Consider the following 20190-nt stretch of genomic DNA (forward strand, 5'->3'; position numbering starts at 1 on the left):
AGAGAGGATAGCATTTCAATAAAGAGGAATTGATAGTGTATCATCACAGAGAAATTAAGGACTAAACTTTTTACATTGCTGACTTACAATAATTTTGGAGAAAGGATAAAGACAGAAATTAGACTGATGTGCAGTGAGAAATATGTGGATGGTGGGGAAGAAACTTATGAGGAGGAATCATTTATGCATTGGCTCAAGGAGCTGTCAATCTGAGGGACTGTGGGAAAATTCTTTAAACTTTCTCGTCTATTTCCTCATCCACAAAATAAAGACATTAGAATAAATCATCTTGGACCACCATTCTGCCTTAATATCTAATTATTCTGGGAGTCTAAATTCTTAACAAGGAGCAAAATAGTAACAGGCTAAGTTATACTTTATTGTCATCATAACCTAAAAATGATATCTCTACAATCATATTTGCATGTTTGTTCTGCCTTTAACAACCTACAAGGAATATGGCACTGCTTTGTTTTTGTTGCATCATTTGCATTGCTTCAGAAGTTCATAGCTGTTATAGTTGACTTAAATTCCTAATTTGTTTTCATTGGTAAAAACGATGTGCCACATTATTTTGAAGCACTAATAAAAAGAAAAAAATAGAATAGGAAATGCACTGCTTTTACAAATAGAAAGTTTGTTTTGAACATTAGGTTACTAAAGATTGCTTCTAAAACTTTTTTTTATAAATCTCTTTTAAATCCCAGGTATTGCAATTTCAGATGAACTCGATAAGGTAAGTTGAACTATACATCTGGTGAAAAGAAAATGTAGAACTTACCTTTTATTCCACTGTCTCAATATAAATAAATTTTCTGAAACATACAAAATGTTCAAGTATAATTTATTTGGTGCTAACATTTTAAAACTTTGAAAGTTAAATACATACTGTTTTATGAAAGCTATTCCATTAAATATGTATCACCTACTCTTTTGAGTCAAGGCCTTTAGAATTTGGTTAGAGAAAATGGAATCACTATAATCACTGAATCACTATATTGCAAAATAAAAACTCATAACACTATATTATGTAAATTATTTTATTCCATTTGTACCTAAATGATAATGATATGGAAAACATTGTATTTTTTGATAGCTCCTCTTTGGAAACCTTACCAATAAAGCTTTTTGTTTGTTTATTTTAATTTTCCAAGATGCCAAGAGACTATGATGGTGCTTTGAAGTGGAGTAGTAGTTGTGATGGTGATGAGAAGTGGTGTGATTAGGAATATATTTCTACAGTTGTGTCACTGGAACTTGCTAATGGATTGGATGTGGGAAATTGCGGAACAAATCAGTCAATGATGGGCTGCTAGGTTTGGGAGATGAGCAACTAGGTCAATTGTGGTACCACTTACTACAATTAGAAAAACTAGGAAAAAATCAAATCTGTCAGGTTTGGATAACATCAAGAGTTCTCATTTAGATTGTTTATTTTGAGTTGCCTATTAAACATGTTTATATGAGTTGTTGCTTATGAGAGAGATTTGATTTATAACTATTCATGTTCTCATTTTTTTAGTCTCAAAAACCCTTTACATTGTTGAAAATTAGAGAGGACCCCAAAGAGCCTTGATTTATATGGATTATATCTATCAATATTAGATTCTTGTGTTGATAATATATTGATATTAGATATCTAAACGTTAAACATTTAAACTAATAAGAAATTTACGGCCAGGCGCGGTGGCTCAAGCCTGTAATCCCAGCACTTTGGGAGGCCGAGGCAGGTGGATCACGAGGTCAGGAGATCGAGACTATCCTGGCTAACATGGTGAAACCCCGTCTCTACTAAAAATACAAAAAAAAAAAAAACTAGCCGGGCGTGGTGGCGGGCGCCTGTAGTCTCAGCTACTTGGGAGGCTGAGGCGGGAGAATGGCGTGAACCCGGGAGGCGGAGCTTGCAGTGAGCCGAGATCACGCCACTGCACTCCAGCCTGGGAGACACAGCGAGACTCCGTCTCAAAAAAAAAAAAAAAAAAGAAATTTACATGTTTTTTTTTTTTTAAATAGCGGTGATTAAACCATTACCCTAACACAAATAACATTTTTAGGAAAAATACTTTTATATTCTAAAACAAAATGTTAGTAAGAAAGTTGCATTGTTTACATTTTGAAAATCTCTTTAATGTATGGCTGATTAAAAAACTGCCACATTTTCATATCTGCTTCTGCATTCAATCTGTTGTGATATGTTGTTTTGGCTGAAAAAAATCTCTAACATCAGATGTGTAGCTGGAAAGAGAGAAGCATGTAGAAATAGCCATCATCAATATTTGGTGAACACTGCTCTAGATATCTTTTGAGACAGAAAATATATTGAAATGTGGCTTGGAGACTAGGTATATACATAATATATGATAGAAAGTATTGTACAGATTGCATACACCTTATCCAAAATACTTGGGGCAAGAAGTGTTTTGAATTTCAGGTGGCTTTTTGGATTTTGGAACACTCATATATATATAAAGAGATATCATGGGGCTAGGACCAAAGTCTAAAACAAAATTCATTTATGTTTCATATACATCTTATACACATCACTTGGAGGTAATTTTATGCAATATTCTTAGTAACTTTGTGCGTGAAACAAAGTCTTGACTGGGTTTTCACTGTGACTCATCACCTGAGGTCAAGTATAAAATGCTCTACTTGTGACGTCACGTAAATGCTCAAAAAGTTTCAGCTTTTGGAGCATTTCAGATTTTCAAATTAGGGATGCTCCACCTCTACAAAAAATAACATCATATAAATCCTGACATTTTAAAACAGTAAGCTACTATGTAATAATTGTATTATTTTTGCAAAAACCATAAAGCTATTATTCTACTCCAAATATAATATAACACCTTTTGAATTTTGTACCAGAAGAATGTATTTCTAACTCACTAAAAAATATAATTTATGAGTATTTTCTTAAATATCTATTTCCTTTAATAAACAAACCATCATAATATTTTAGAATTAGTTTCATCATCATCTGTACCGACTCCAGGCAGAACTCCACGTTGACCATACACAGTGGCAAGTATATAAGTGGTAGGCATGCCTTCCCAGCTTTGTTCTGCTTTTCTAGACCCCCTCTGTGTGCCTGTCATTGTCTCACCCCAGCTGGTCTCCTTCTTATGCCATGAGTTTCCTTACAGTTTGCAGAAGTGTAATAATTCCTCCTCTTGCTGTTATGATCTATGTTCATTTTAAGTACAAAGATATAACCATCACCATTTCTAGGTTCATTTGCTCCTTGTAATAAATTCTGCAAAACCCTGGCTGCCTGAGTCATAAATTAGCTTGTATGGGGTTGTTACTGTGCTTGGCTCTTGTCCTTCTCTTTTTTTTTCTGAGCTCTGACTTGCAGCGGCTTTGGTGTCCACACCTTTGTTGATGAGCTAAAGAATTTTAACTGTTCTTGGAACTGAAACAGATATAACCCTCACAGGATAAATTATGGATGCTCTGACACTCAGTTAAGTGTCAGCCTCAGGACATAGCCTTCTCCCTCACACCCCCTCTCTTCCTAGCACTAGCTCAGGGGAATATCCATTTAACTAAATTGTATGACACTGATGATTTTCATTTACTTACCTAATATTCCTATTTTTTGAAGACTTTGTGGAAACTGCTAAATTTTATTGCACATTTATTATTTTTAATTTTTATTGAGGAAGATGCCAAAAGTTTGTCATAAATAACTTTCCATTTAAAAAAAAAAATTTCAGTGCAAAAAAAAAAAAAAAATCGACCCCACTTTCACATCTGATTTTTGCAGAATGCCAGATAACAGAAAAGAGTCACAGACTTCCAGAGACATTGCGACCATTCTTTGCCTGTCTGGCAATCACCCTTCGAGGAGTGGGAGAGCCTGTCCCATAGCACCCTCTGGTGACCATGAAGCTCACAGTCCTGAATTTTCCTGAATAAGAAAATGAATCTCAGGGAGGCAGCCACTGAAAAACAGCCAATCGGAATGGTTTGCAGTTAGTATTCACCTGGTACATATGTCTTTAATGTAGTAGTAAATACAGCTTCTTCCTTTTACTCTTAACAATTTTGGGGATTCACTAAATATATGTTTTTCTTAACCTTTACAAAATATGGAATTTTTTAACCATCATTTTCTAATTCAGTTATAATTTCATTGAAATCATTTTTTCATGGCCTTTTACATTACTTTGTGAACTCTGAGAAAGGTAATAAGAATCACTAATTCTGTTTAAAATAAAGAAATAAAATGAAACAGAGGTTAACTTTTTTTAAGTTTTTTTTTTTTTTTAAGTTGTGGGAACTCTTACCAATTCCTTAGTCATTAACCTTTTTCTTTCTCTTATATGACTACTGTATTGGCTTTCTGTTGCTGCTGTGACACCTTAAAACAACACAAATTTATTATCTTACAGCTCTGTAGTTTCAAAGTTGAACATGAGTTTCCCTGAGCTAAACAAAGTCAAGGTGCAATCAGGGCTGCTTTCTTTCCATTACAGGGGAAATCTGTTTCTTTATCTTTTCCAGCTTCTAGGGCTGCTTGTATTCCTCTAGTATGTGGCCCCCTTGTTATGCCTTCAAAACCAGCAACATCTTTCTGTCTCTAACTTCAGCCAGGAACAACTCTCCCTATTTATGGAATCATGTTAGCTTGAGGCCACCTGGCTAATGCAGATAATCTCTCTATCTCAAGATCTTTAATCTTAATCATGCAAAGTCCCTTTGCATATTTATGCACATGTAATTATGTAACTAATTACATATAGAAATGTAAATATTCATTCATTTGTAATGGAACATATTCACAGGTTTCGGGTATTAGGACATGAACATCTCTGGGAAGTCATCATTCTGCCCACACAGCCACTATCCAAGTTCAAATGGTAGTACCTTTTATATCTGTATGTGGTTCTTCAAGCTCCCATGATTCCAATTCATCCTTCAAAATGCCACATAGTAGACATGATTGGTACCTGCCCAGTTTCCCTCCACTAGGGCGGTGTGACCTATCCTTCAGTTGCTGAGTGTTGGGTGTTTATGCGCTTCTTTTCTTGTCTTCTCCTGGTTGCCTCATTCTTTTATAGGTTTCACTTGAGAGAACTCAAGAACTCACTTCTCAGCATCTCATTCTAGGGAAAACTACCTAAGACATGCCACAAGAAGATTCTTCCTAAAGCAAAATCTTGTTGAAATTTTTTTATTGACTCTCTGGTATCTACCAAATTAAACAGAAATTCCTTTTTTAGCCGTTTTTCTTTTATTTATTTTATTTTTAATGGAGACAGGATCTTGCTTTGTCACCCAGGCTGGTGTGCAGTGCTGTGATCATAGCTCACTACAATCTTGATCTCCTGGGCTCAAATGACCCTCCCACCTCAGCCTCTTGAGTAGCTGGGACTATGAACATGTGCCACCATGCACAGCTGATTTTTTAATTTTTTTAGAGAAAGGGTCTTCCTATGTTGCTCAGGCTAGTCTCGAACTCCTGGCCTTAAACAATCCTTTCTTCTCAGCCTCCCAAGGAGCAGGGATTTTGTGCGTGACCCACCATGCCAGACTCAAGTCCAAATTTCTAAGACTAGAATTAACAGTCTCCATGTCGTGGCTCTCATCTATCTCTTATGATTGATTTCCTTCTTTTTTCTATCCAAACTGTATTGTACTCAACAAGAAATAGGGTAAAGTAGCCAGCAGACAGTACTTCTAGGTCATACTTTTGTTTATTTTCACATTTTTGTTCATGTCATTCCCTTTTCTTTCTCTAACTGTGATCCCTCCTTCAAGTTCCAGCCTCCCTAGTCAGCCCTGCAGAAAGTGAGCTCACCTGCCAGGATCCTTTAGCAAGCACAGTGACTGCATCACAAATGACACAGTTTGTGTTCACTGCTTGAAGAAGTAGCCTAGTATTCTGAAAAAATCCACAGAAAGGCTGGATTGAATCTTGGCATCTGCCATTTACTAACTACATGGCCTTCAGGAAGTTACTTCCGGATGCTGAAATTTAGTTACCTTCTCTGTAAATTGCAGATGGTTTTAGTGACTATTAAAACTAACATTAATTTATTATGGAAAGTAATTTAAACTAAAATATCCACAATATAAAATATTTCTGAGAAGTATATGGGAAAACATTTCAAAGGGAAGAGAACGGAGGATCACTATAACCTCCTGCTGAAAAAGATGCTGTATAATGTAGGCATTGATACCCTCAAAATATCATTACACTTCTATGCATCAAAGGACCCAACACTCACAAATTATACATCTGATAAGAAGTTAATATCCAGAATATATAAATAACTCCTATAACTCAACAACAAAAACTAATTACTCAATTAAAAAATGGGCAAAGGGTTTGAATAGACATTTCTCTAAAGATGATGTACAAATGATCAACAGGCATCTGAAAAGATGCTCCATATCACTAATCACCAGAGGGGAAAAAAAATGCGATGAGATACCCTCTGAGACCCATTAGGATGGCCACTATCAGAAAATAAACAACAAACAAAATGAAAAAATAGCAAGTGTTGGTGAGGATATGGAAAGAGTGGGACTGTGTGCACTGTTTGTGGGAATGTAAAATGGTGCAGCCATAACAGAAAATAGTATAGCAGTTCCTTAAAAAGTTAAAAATAAAAATACCATCTGTTATGGTTTGAATGTTTGTATCTTTCCAAAATTCATATTGATATGTAATCCCCATTGCAAAAGTATTAAGAAGCAGGGTCTTTAGGAGGTGGTTAGGCCATGAGGGATCCACCCTCATAAATGAGATTAGTGCCCTTATGAAACGGCTTGAGGAAGCCTGTTTGGTTCTTCTGCTTCCTCTCCGCCATGTGAGCATGCAGCAAGATGGCTCAACTCAGAGATAAACGGCATGCTCTCACCTTCAGATTCAGACACTGAATCTGCTAGCACCTTGATCTGGACTTCCCAGTTTCCAAAATTATAAAAAATAAATTTATGTTATTATACATTAACCTAGTTCAAGTTATTTTGTTACAGCAGCAGGAATGAACTAAGATACCATATTATGAAGCAATCCCACTTCTAAGTATATATCCAAAAGAATTAAAAGTAAGATCTATAGGAAATAATTGGACACCCATGTTCATAGCAGCATTATTCACAATGGCCAAGAGGTGAAAGCAACCAAGTGTTCACTGACAGATGAATGGATAAACAAAATGCAGTATATATATACAATGGAATAGTGTTCAGCCTTCAGAAAGAAGGAAATAGTGTCCCATGCTACAACATGGCTGAACCTCGAGGACCTTATGCTAATTGAAATAAGCCAGTCATAAAAAGACAAATTGGTGCCTGCCCAATTTCCCTCCACTAGGGCGGTGTGACCTATCCTTCAGCTGCTATGACTGTTGGGTGTTTATGTGCTTATTTCCTTGTCTTCTCCTGGTTCCCTCATTCTTTTATAGGTTTCACTTGAGAGAACTCCTCAATAAATCACTTTCTCAGCATCTCATTCTAGGGAAAACTATCTAAGACATACCACAAGAAGATTCTTCCTAAAGCAAAATCTTGTTGAATTTTTTTTCTTGACTCTCTGGTATCTACCAGATGATCATCTGCATGATTCTACTTATCTGAAGTATTTAGAGTAATCCAAATTACAGAAACAGTGTAACGGTGGTTGTCATGAGCTGAAGGGAGGGGGAAATGGGAAGTTATTGTTTAAGGAGTGTAGAGTTTCATTTTGCAAGATGAAAGATGTCTGCCCAACATTGGTTTGCACAGAGATTGGCTGCACAACAACGTAAATAAACTTAACATAGTTGAACTATACACTAAAAATGGTTAAGATGGTGAATTTTATGTTATGATTTTTCCATAACTAAAAAATATAGTCTTAGGCTGGGCACAGTGGCTCACGCCTGTAATCCCAGCACTTTGGGAGGCCAGGGAGGTGGGTCACTTGAGGTCAGGTGTTTGAGAGCAGCTTGGCCAACATGGTGAAACCCTGTGTCTACTAAAAATACAAAAAATTTTCGGGCATGGTGGCAGGCATTTGTAATCCCAGCTACTTGGGAGGCTGAGGCAGGAGAACCCCTTGAACGTGGGAGGCGGAAGTTGCAGTGAGCGGAGATCACACCACTGCACTCCAGCCTGGGTGACAGAGTGAGACTCCATATCAAAAAATATATATATATATACACACACATATATATGTGTGTGTGTGTATATATATATGTGTGTGTATATATATATGTGTGTGTGTATATATATTTGTGTGCGTCTCTATATATATATGTGTGTGTGTGTATATATTCTTTATAACATCAGTACATTCATAGGCACTCTTAGAATAATGTCTACTGACCTAAGCAGATGTCATAAAGCAAAAGTAAACTTTAGTTAGAACAATTCCACTGGAGGTCTCAATAGTGAAGTACAGGACAGTCCTCCCTGATGCTGATGTTCTGGCTTTAGACTGGGGTATATTTTAGAGTATTTAGTGCCATAGGCAGTCTGTATATCTTTTGGGCAACTCATCAGAAATACTGCTGTCTTTAGCTCTTATTACATATTGAGTGGTAGTGAGTCTGTTTCTAGCCCTTGAAACTTTAAATAGACGTGTAACAATAATTATATATATATACACACACACACAATAATAACAATGTACTATTTAGTGCATACTAAATTCTAGACCTTGGGCTAAGCATTTTATATAGATTATGCCATTTTATCTTATAAACATAGTTAACATTTATTGAGAACTTATTATGCCAGATAGCGTTCTACATTATTTGCTTGCATTATCTTATTTAGTATTTACTAATATCTTGGGAAATCGGGACTATTATCCACATTTGACAGGTGAGGAAATTGGGACGCAGAGGTTAATAAACTTAGCAGAAGTCACATAAAAAGAAAATAGGAGTGGAGCACAAAGCACAGCCAATTAGCTCCAGAGTCCATGGCTCTTAACAATTATATCATATTTATGAGACAGGTGCTATTATCCACCATTTAATAGATGGAATAACAGAAGCACTTGGAATTTTATAAGCTCCTCTTTGTCACGTAGTAAGTGGAGGAGCTAGAACTGAAACCCAGACAGTTTAACAGTCCAGAGTCTACACTCTCAATCTCTGCAATTGGTTATGTCATTACATTTCCTGTCTTTGTGCCTAGTGTAGGGTAATTATTCAATTAATAATTGCTATGTTTATTACTAGAAACTTTTTGTCCACAGTGGATACTGTTGTATAGCCCATGCTAAGCTTTTGTTAAATAATTACTGGGTAAATAACTAGCCAGAAATTACTAAAAATTTGTTTATCTGTTTATGTTGTTCTGCCTTTTGTGGCCTTTTGCTGGTTTTCCTACCACAAGACATTTCTTTGTTATTCTATTACCTTAAGAGCTCTGTTTTTATTGTTTTTATTAAGTAGTTAAGAGAGTTAAGACAGAAGAGTGTCTTAAAAAGAAGATATTTTTCTCTTAAGAAAGAGACTTAAGATAGTATAATGTGCATGCTCACAAAAATTGCTTTACCATGAAAGATAAATATATATGACCCCATGTAATAGACTCAATAGGCAGTTCATGAAGACTGTAGTTATCAAGCATGTAGTGTGACAGCTAAGTGCTTTGAGGACACATTCTCACTTATACTCACAATAACCCCATGAGAAAGCTCTCATGATCTCCATTTTATACGTAAGAAAATAGAAGCCCAGAGAGTTTGGTGAGTTGAGCAAATTTAAGAGAGACGTAATATAATGCACAATTCAAATTTGAGCATCAATTTACCTTCAAAACTTATTTACTTAATTGCTATGCAACCTTGCCTTTCTAAAACGTTAAGAAGCTCAAGGAGGGCCTATTTTAAGTTGCTTCACACTGGCTCTATGTGTACCATTGACATCAGCCATAGACAGTGTGCCATGGGCTGTCAGGCCGCTTGACGCTTGCCTCACTAAGTACACCCTATGGAAGGGGCAAAATCTTAACTTCTTCCAAGTAAGGATGTCTTTTCACCAGATAGCTTTGTTTTGCTATTTACTCTCTATTTCTGTTTATTTCTCCCCAGGCAGACAAATCTGAGTTTTATTGCTTTTTTTGGTCAGTAATTGGAGAATGTTCTAGCAGAGCATACTGTAATTGCTGTGATCCTGTTGTCTTGTTTCTGTGTTCCAGAATCTCTTGCCTACTCACGTGTGACCTACATGTGCATTATATATTTTGGGCAGTAGGAAAATATCTGTAGAACTGCTTTATATCCTATGTTGGTCATATGTTTGATGTTTATCAGGTAAAAGTTCAAATACTAACAAAGATAGCCATGTAAACTTCGCTCAGAGTTCTCTCAGCATGGTTGTGGTCCATGTTTGTCTCTCAAAAATAAAACATGGAAAGTGACAACCCAAGAAAAATATTTGCAGTTTATATCACAGACAGAACTTAATAATTCTAATTGTAGGGAGCTTCTAAAAGCAGAGAATAAAAGACCTAAATTCCACTACAAATGAGCCATATAAGGAGATTGTTTGTAGAAAAAATCCTTCTTAACTATATAGAAAGATGCTCAACTTTGCTCAAAACACGAGAAATGCAAATTATGCATTACTGCTTACCTGTCAGATTAACAGAAATCCCCATTTGTCAGATACTGTGTTGATGAGGCACTGGAAACAGACAATTTCACACATTGCTGGTGGGAATCCAAAATGCTGCAAACACTATGCAGGGAAATTTTACAATATCTAGTACATTATATGTGCAATTATTCTTTGACGAAATGATCCCATTTCTATGAATCTATTCTGAAGACACACTGGCAAAAATACAAAAAGACCTATATGTGTGACTGTACCTTGTCATACTATTTTAATAACAAAAGAGTAGAAAAAATGAAATGTCCATTAAAATAAAAATACTGGATAATTACAGTATATCCACACAAGAGAGGACTATACAGCTATACAAATGAAATAATATCTCTATGTATTAAGGAATGACCCCTGGGATAATATATTGCTAAATGAATAAAGGAAGGGACAGAAATATGTTTTTAGTATGCTACCATTCATCTAAGTAAGTGTAATGAAAATATAGATGCATATTTGATTCTATTTTTTGGGGGGTGGGGGCAGAAATGGAGTTTCACTCTTGTTGCCCAGGCTGGAGTGCAATGGTGCGATCTTGGATCACCGCAACTTCTACCTCCCGGGTTCAAGCGATTCTCCTGCCTCAGCCTCCCAAGTAGCTGGAATTACAGGCATGCACCACCACCCCCAGCTAATTTTGTATTTTTAGTAGAGATGGGGTTTCTCCATGTTGGTCAGGCTGGTCTCGACCTCCCAACCTCAGCTGATCCACTCAGCCTCCCAAAGTGCTGGGATTACAGGCATGAGCCACCACGCCCAGCCCAAGTTTGCTTCTATGAAAACCCAAACAACAATAGCAAAACCTGCCCTACTGTAAAATACACACACCCACATGCATGTGCACACACATCAAATTGTTTTTAAAAGTTGCCTATGGCAGAAGAGATGGTATGGGGGTAGAAATAAAGAAAGGTAAAGAGAGTAAGATAGGGATAGAAGCTTGCCTCTTAGAATTTTGAATATTTGACTTTGGAACAATTTAAATATTCTATACAATTTAAAAACAAAGTTAAATCTTAAAAGAGTAATTTCTTATTATCCAAAACAAACTGAAACAAATGAGCACAACTGCATTTCAATTTTTTGCATAAACACGCTGAGATGAATTACTCTAAGCCATTATCAACAGTGATTTGATTGTCTCTAGTGGAAGGTACTCTAAGGACAGGCAGAACAGCACCACAGTCTTAAAGTGTTTTTAGTAATCGTGTTGTTAATGATAGTGCTGATATAATTATAATGAAACTGTTGTGTGTGCTTTGCATGATATACAGAAGAAGTACTTATGTTGGTATCTTTAAGAACTAGAATTTTTGGCATAGGGGAAAGGAAATATATATATGTACGGTCAATAAATTTAAGTAAAAATATTATAATCCTGATTTCAAATCAGAAATATCATGAAGAACTCAGTATTTTTTTCTTTTAAAAAATAAAATGCACATTCTAGTGGCAGTGAGCACAACTAGAGGCCAGATACTGTTTTCTAAATAGCATTTTCTTTTAAAAGGAACCAAGTCTCCTTGGAGAAATGGCTGAATTTGGGACTGTACTAAGAAAGTACAAGTTGAGTCTGGAATATCTTTTTTAACAAATAACTTCGGGGGGTACATGTGCAGGTTTGTTATATGAGTGTATTGTGTGACACTGAGGTTTGGGGTATGAAAGATCCCATCAACCAGGTAGTGAACATAGTATCCAATGAGTAGTTTTTCAGCACTTGCCCCTCTTTTTCTCTCCCCACTCTAATAGTCCCCAGTGTCTATTGTTCCCATCTTTATGGCCATGTGTGCCTAATGCTTAGCTCCCACTTATAAGTGAGAACATGTGGTATTTGCTTATCTGTTCCTGCATTAATTGGCTTAGGATAATGGCCTCCAGCTGCATCCATGTTGTTGCAAAGGACAGGATTTTGTTCTGTTTTATGGCTGCATAGTTGGAATATTTTTTAGTGCCAGAAAGCAAAGATACATTCAAATAATGATGGGACTTGTCAAAAGGATACAGGAACCAGATTATCAGGGCTTCTCCTGGCAAAATCTGGGAAAATTCAAGCATTAAAAAAAATGATGATGATAATGTGTTATAGCCCATTAAATAAAATAATAATCCATATGTCCATACTGATATATATACATCCATACATTAGGTGAAGGAGGATGCATAGTATACTACCAATGAATAAATTTAGAAGGAATGATGGAATTAGAAAGCCACAAATTGGCAACTGTCATAGTAATTGATGTAGTCGGATGTCAGCAAAGGATGTTAAAATTTGTAGGTAAAATTTTGATGGATTCCAAGATATTCCCCAGAATATACTTATTAATTAACAAAAGGAGCCACTTTTCACTGGAGAAACCTGGATGATATCATCTGAACCAGGTGATCAAGGTTAATACCTTCAGTGAGAGGAAAAACAACATCACGTGCCTTTTGATATGAAAAGAATGAAAAGAATACTGATATAGGATGTTTGTTTCATCCAAATCTCGTGTTGAAATGTAATTCCCAATGTTGGAGTTGGGGCCTAGTGGGAGGTGATTGGATTGGGGGCAGATCCCTCATGAATGGTTTAGCACCATCCCCTTGGTGATGTTAGTTCTTGTTCAGTTAGTCCGTGTGAGATCTGGTTGTTGAAAAGTGTGTGTGACCTCCCTCCTCACTCTCTTGCTCCGGCTCTGGCCATGTGAAATGGTGGCTCTGCATAGCCTAGAGCCATGAGTCCTGAAGCCTTCACCAGGAGCAAATGCCAGCATCGTGGTTCCTGTGCAGCCTGCAGAACCATGAGTCAAACCTCTTCTTAAAATAAATTACCTAGACTCAGGTATACCTTTATAGTAACAAAAATGGCCTAACATAAATATATCACTTCTGTGTTATTCTTTCCAAAGTGCATAACTTGAATATAATCATAAGCAAACACTGGAAAACACCAGTTGAGGGGCCTTCTAAAAAATAACTGGCCCATACTTTTCAAAAACATGAAGGTCATAAATCAAGGAAAGACTGAAAACTGTTTCAGGTTAAAAGAGATTTTTTTTTTTTTAAATGACAATTGAATGGCATGTGGGATCCAGGATATTCTTTTACCATGAACAACAGTATTTCAGATAATTGGGGATATTTAAACAAGGTTGGTGCATTGGTATTATATTATCATACTTTGACCATATAAGAAAATGTCCTATACTCTAAAGTGTTTAGGGACAAGGGAGCATCATATCTGCAACTTACTTTTCAGTGGTACTGAGGAAATTTTATATGTAAAGAAGAGAACACTCACCCCACACATCCACCCTCACACCCACCCCCTCCTCAACATGCACACAGATGAGAGAGAAAAAAATGGTAAGGCAAAGTGTCAACCAAAATGGTAACGCAAAATACGAACCAACAATGTTGACATTATCACATTAACCATTAACATTCGGGCAAACCAGGGGAAGGGTATACAGAGTTGTTGTTGTTGTTGTTGTTGTTGTTGTTTTGCAACTTTTCTCTATTTTTTTTGCAACTTTTCTCTAAGTCTGAATTATATAAAAAAAAATTTTTAAATAGATATTTCTCGATCTGAGCTGTCTGCAGAAGCCACTGCAGACAGGGAGGCATAGGGAGAAGCTTGGGAAGAAGAGACATTTGCCATGGCTGAACACTTTAAAGAAATAATTAGATGTCCTGCCTGTCCAAATGGTCTTGAAGAATCTGTGCAACTTAAATATGGATACGTCTGCTGCCTCCAGTGCATCAGTTCACTGCAGAAGGAGCCCCATGGGGAAGGTTTACTGTGCCCCTTCTGCTCTGTGGTCTCTCAGAAGACTAACATCAAGCCCAAGTTCAAGCTGAGGGTGCTGGTTTCCATGATCAAGGAACTAGAGCTCAAGCTGAAATCAATTCTAAAAATGAACCCAAGGATGAAGAAGTTTCAAGTAGATATGACCTTGGATGTGGACACAGCCAACAAACTTCTCACCATTTCTGAAGACCAGGGGAGTGTCCATGTGGGAATTTCAGCCGGAATAGGAAGGAGTAAAGCTGAAAGGTTCACCTCTGCACTGTGTGTCCTGGGTGCCCCTTCCTTTACTTCCAGCCACTATTACTGGGAGGTAGATGTGGGCATTTGTAAGGAATCTGTGAATCGACAGGGGGACATTGTACTTTCTTCAGAATGAGGCTTCTGGACTGTAGGTTCCAGAAAATGAAAGGTCTTTGCTGCTAGCACCATGCCTTTGCCTATTCTCTAGGTGAGTCCCCAGCTGCACAGAGTGGGAATTTTCCTGGATATAGGTATGAGGTTCATTTATTTTTATAATGTTAGTGATGGGTGTCATATCCACACACACAAAATTTCTTTTAGCCACTGCGTCCATTTTTTGCTCATAAACGTGAAACTCAAGATGGAGCTTTGTGAGTATCTGTCCTGTGATCAATCCAGACAATGCCAGTCCCCCAATTTATTCTGGGGAAAGTAAATAAATATTTGAATATAATCATCCATAGGAAGTTTCTGTATGCCCACAGCCAGAGCTAAGAATTTTCTGTTAGATACACATAGGTACAAACGGATAGAAGGTAAAGATCAATTTTGTTGTCATGTTGCTTTCTTCAATAAGTAAATATTTTGAAATTTCAAAAAAGAAGATATTTCTTAGTTTATCCACTTATTACCAACTCCCTGTGTGTGTGTGTCTACATTTTCGTCTTTAAGGCTTTTTTTTTTTTTTTTTTTTTTTTTGATGGAGTCTCACTCTGTCCCCAGGCTACAGTGCAGTGGCATGATCTCAGCTCACTGCAACCTCCGCCTCCCAGGTTAAAGCGATTCTCCTGCCTCAGCCTCCTGAGTAGCTGGGATAACAGGTATACGCCACCACGCCCGGCTAATTTTTTAATTTTTGGTAAAGATGGGGTTTCACCATTTCACATTTCCCTTAGAATAATGGTTGATTCCAGGTCTGGAGCAAGGAATATACAAAAAGTGCCTGAAATAACTGTTTCAGAATAAATAGCTGAAATAGCTATATCAGAAGGCAAGAACACTACCAAAGATCACTAAGATTGTGTCAAAAGAGCTCGCGGCTAGCATAAATAATCTTCCACTGGGAAGAGTTGAGAAGATTTAAAGATGAGTAAGGATAATAACCTCAATATAGTGAGTTATGGCAAATATTTTAAAATCCACATGTTCATCAAAAAAAAAAAGCCTTCATTAATCACTTTTGGGGGATGTTAGGGGACCAAAGTTCTTATTTTAAAAAATTAGTAAAAGTAGAGGGAAAAAATCAAACATTTCATCTGCTTTTTCTATACAAGTTACACTTAAAGGTAGCCAAATATTTGAGGACAGGAAATTTCTCTTTACAGAAGTATTCCAGTATATAAATGAATGTAGAATTATGAAATTAGACAATTACCATTTGGCAATGGTTAGTATGTTAATGGATCTAAACAATAATTATCAATGCTGCCAGCATCACTGGAGTGGGACATTATGTGCCTCCAGATGAAGTGATAGCCATTATCTCTAAAGTAGTATTGGCAAAAACAAAAACAACAGAAAACTTTAATCCAGATCTAACTACCAGTTTATGGGAATTACAAAGAGCAGAGGAACATTTCAAACCACATCACAGGAATGTGAGAGGAAGAATACAGACTGTGGAAAACTTACAAGATAAAAAGCTCAAAAGGCCCAGGTTTCCTGAACAACAAAAAGCATAAGAGAAAAATGGAAGCAGAGGAACAGAAGCTATAGATTAAGAGAAATGTAATAATTAAGAGAAATGTTTAAGAGTGTCCATCAGTTGCAATGTATGGAGTCTTGCTTAGCCTGACTTGTCCAAAGATAATTTTCCTAGATAAACAGGGATATTGGAAAACTAATTAGATATTTGTTTATATTAGAGTATTATTGTTATCTATGGTAATACCACAAAAAATGTAGTTTTTAAATAAGTACATACCAGAATATTTACAAATGATATGATGAATGAGATTTGCTTTGACATAATCTGGGCAGGGAAGGGGGAACGTGGAAGGAATGTGCTGTGTGGGATGGGGGTCACATATAAAAATGAAGTGAGTTTACCCTTGGGTTGACAATTGATGAAAATGTGTGTGGGTACAAAGGCATTCATTTATCTTTCCACTGTTGTATTAGTATGAACATTTTCATAATAAAGAGTAAAAAGTTTTAGATCATGGGTAGGATGCAGAAGATAGGAAAGAAGGGGAGAAAAGAGAATATTGGGCACCTGTTGGGAAGCATATGAGGTGCTTTTTTGATGTGCTATTGAATTTAGTTCTCAAAACGGTCCAGTGGAGTAGTTTTGCTCTTTTTTTTTCCAAATAAGAAAACTGAGGCTAAAGTCACTCAGTGATTTGCTCAAGATCTCAAAACTAGTAGTTGATAGATGTGGAATAAATATTCACCTCCTGGGTTCTGATCCTTCATTTGTGTCACTCCAAATAGTGTTAGACCCAGTTAGATCTGCATTTAATTCATTACTCTACCATAAAAGGGAAAATGAACTTCAGTGTTAATTTAACGGCTTTATTGAAATATAATTCACGTATCATAAAATACATCCTTTTAAAGTAAACGATTTAGTAGTTTTTAGGATATTCACAGAGTTGTGCAATCATCACCACAACCTAAATTTAGAACAATTTCATCATCCCCAAAAGAAACTTTATATCCATTGCAGTTACTCTCCCTCTCCAGTCCCTCCAACTCCTCAGCCCTAGACAACCGCTAATCTATTTTCTGTTTCTATAAATTTTTCTATTCTGGAAATTCCACATCAATGCAATGATATAGTATGTGATTTTTTGTGACTGTTTTCTGTTACTTAGCATAATGTTTTCAAGGTTCATCTATGTTGTAGTGTGTATCAGTACTTCATTTCTTTTTATTGATGAATAATATTCCATTGTATGGGTATGCCACATTTTCTTATTCATCAGTTGATGGATCTTTGAGTTGTTTCTACTTTTCAGCCATTATAAATAATGTTTCTATGAATATTTGTGTACAGGTTTTTGTATGGACATGTCGTTTCATTTCTTTGAGGTATATACAGAGGATAGGAAATGCTAGGTCATATAGTAACTCTGTATTTAAAATTTTGAGGAACTGCCAAATTGATTTTCTTTTTTTTTTCTTTTGAGACAGACTCTTGCTCTGTCACCCAGGCTGGAGTGCAATGGCACTATCTTGGCTCACTGTAACCTCCACCTCCTGGGTTCAAGCAATTCTTCTGCCTCAGCCTCCCGAGTAGCTGGCATTACAGACATGTGCCACCATGCCTGGCTAATTTTGTGTTTTTGTGGTGTTGTTTTTTTTGTTTTTTTTTGTTTTTTGTTTTTTTTTTGAGACAGAGTCTAGCTCTGTCACCGAGGCTGGAGTGGAGTGGTGTGATCTCGGCTCACTGCAACCTCCGCCTTCTGCATTCAAGTGATTCTCATGTCTCAGCCTCCAAAGTAGTTGGGATTACAGGTGCCCGCCACCATGCCCAGCTAATTTTTGTGTTTTAGTAGAGATGGTGTTTCACCATGTTGGCCAGGCTGGTCTCAAACTCCTGACCTCAGGTGATCCACCCGCCTCAGCCTCCCAAAGTGCTGGGATTACAGGCATAAGCCACCATGCCCGGCCTAATTTTTGTATTTTTAGTAGAGAGGGGGTTTCACCATATTGGTTAGGCTAGTCTTGAACTCTTGACCTTAGGTAATCTGTCTGCCTTGGCCTCCCAAAGTGCACGATGAGCCACCATGCCTAGCCCCAAATCGATTTTCACAGGGGCTGTGCCACTTTACATTCCCACCAGCAAGTATTGAGGGTTCCAATTTCTTCACATCTTGGCCATCACTTGTTATGGTTTGTCTTTGAAATTATAGCCATCTTCATGAGAGTGAGGTGGTATTTCATTGTAGTTTTTATTTTCATTTTTAAATGACTAATTATGTTGATAATGTATTATTGAATATAAGATTGTTATTACTTGAATTTTGTATCATTCTTTCATTCACTCAAGGAATGCCAGTAACTGGTGGGTTTGGGGGTGAGAAGTTGAACAAATTCTCTTCTGATTGCTTTCATTTTCTCACTGAAATAATGAGCAACATGACTGGCTGAGAATCATGCAAGGGAGAGGTATTGAAGTTAACTGAGGAATAAAAATATCTGAACCAAAACTGAAAAACTGAACTAGTTGGAATTAAATTAATCTACTGAATTTTTTTTTTACTTTCAAATGTTGTTATGACTATATCATGCATCAAAATATATAAAGAATAACATAATGAACACCTAGGTAACTACCATGTGGCTAAAAAAACTCATCAGTGAAACCAACATTTATTGGATGGTAGCCAACTCCATCTCTATTCTGAATTTTAACTGTATCCCCTTGGAGTTTTTTCTTTCTTTCTTTCTTTTTTTTTTTTTTTTGATTTTGTTATGTTGCTACACATACACACACTCACACACACGTGCATGCACACACACACTCAGGTACAAAATTAGAAGATGACTTTCTCAGCAATATGGAATTTATATTATGTACATTTTATTATTAGATAATGCAAAATTTCTCTCTAAAGAGATTGTATAAATGTATACTCCCACCAACAGTTCGTAATTTTTTTAACTCCTGGTCCTAGCCAAGAGTGTCTGTTATCCAACATTTTAATGAAAATTGCTTCTCATAGATTTAACTAGTAATTTTATTTATTTACTTATTTATTTACTTATTTATTTATTTATTTATTTTTGAGATGGAGTCTCACTCTGTCGCCCAGGCTGGAGTGCAGTGGCGCGATCTCGGCTCACTGCAAGCTCCGCCTCCCGGGTTCGCGCCATTTTCCTGCCTCAGCCTCCGGAGTAGCTGAGACTACAGGCACCCGCCACTACGCCCGGGAAATTGTTTCTATGTTTTAGTAGAGACGGGGTTTCACGGTGTTAGCTAGGAGTAATTTTATAATTTTTTTCTGAGATGGGTCCTCACTATATTACCCAGGTTGGACTTGAACTCCTGAGTTTAAGCAATCATTCTGCCTCAGTCTCCTGAGTAGCTGGGACTACAGTCACGTGCCACTGCATCTGGCTATGCAGTTTTGTAATTTTTAACAACAAAGGTAAATGCCTGATTATTTATTTGCCCATTTTTATTGCTCATTTTTTTTCTTTGGGTTTGTGTGAGTTTGTTATATATCCTGGATGCCAGCCTTTGTTAGTATACATGTCTCAATTATTTCCTAATTTGGAGGATTGTCGTCACTTTCTAAATAGTGCCTTCTATGAATATAAATGTTTAACATTAATTTGTGGTATTGATGCTTTGTTTTAAAAATCCTTTCCTACTTGGAGTCATAAAAATACTCTTTTTTCTTTTCTTCTAGAAGTTTTGTTTTTCACATTTTGGTCTTTAATCTACCACATCTCTTTTTTAATACGGTGAGAAGTTGGAATATATTTTGCCTCACATGGATAAATTTTCTAGAGCCATTTTTGAAGTTTATCGTTTGTCCATTGATACGCATGCTTTTGCTGCCAGTTACATTGTTTCTGAGGCCT

General features: G+C 36.7%; 1 protein-coding gene and 1 pseudogene across 19 annotated transcripts in view; both read left to right on the forward strand.

The window, feature by feature from the left end:
* C8H8orf34 (chromosome 8 C8orf34 homolog) overlaps positions 1-20190 on the forward strand; it is a 496138-nt gene that overhangs the window by 148405 nt on the left and 327543 nt on the right. For all 19 annotated transcript variants that reach the window (XR_012416463.1, XR_012416464.1, XR_012416465.1 and 16 more), the window contains one exon: positions 708-736. Coding sequence is in view for 16 of the 19 variants with exons in the window: in XM_065519322.2 (XP_065375394.1) it covers positions 708-736 (29 nt within the window). In the remaining 3 variants the exon portion in view is untranslated. The remainder of the gene's footprint in view (positions 1-707; positions 737-20190) is intronic.
* On the forward strand, positions 14264-15095 carry LOC102125301 (ret finger protein-like 4A; annotated as a pseudogene).

Source organism: Macaca fascicularis, chromosome 8 (genome assembly GCF_037993035.2).
Source record: "Macaca fascicularis isolate 582-1 chromosome 8, T2T-MFA8v1.1".
Classification (NCBI taxonomy): domain Eukaryota; kingdom Metazoa; phylum Chordata; class Mammalia; order Primates; family Cercopithecidae; genus Macaca; species Macaca fascicularis.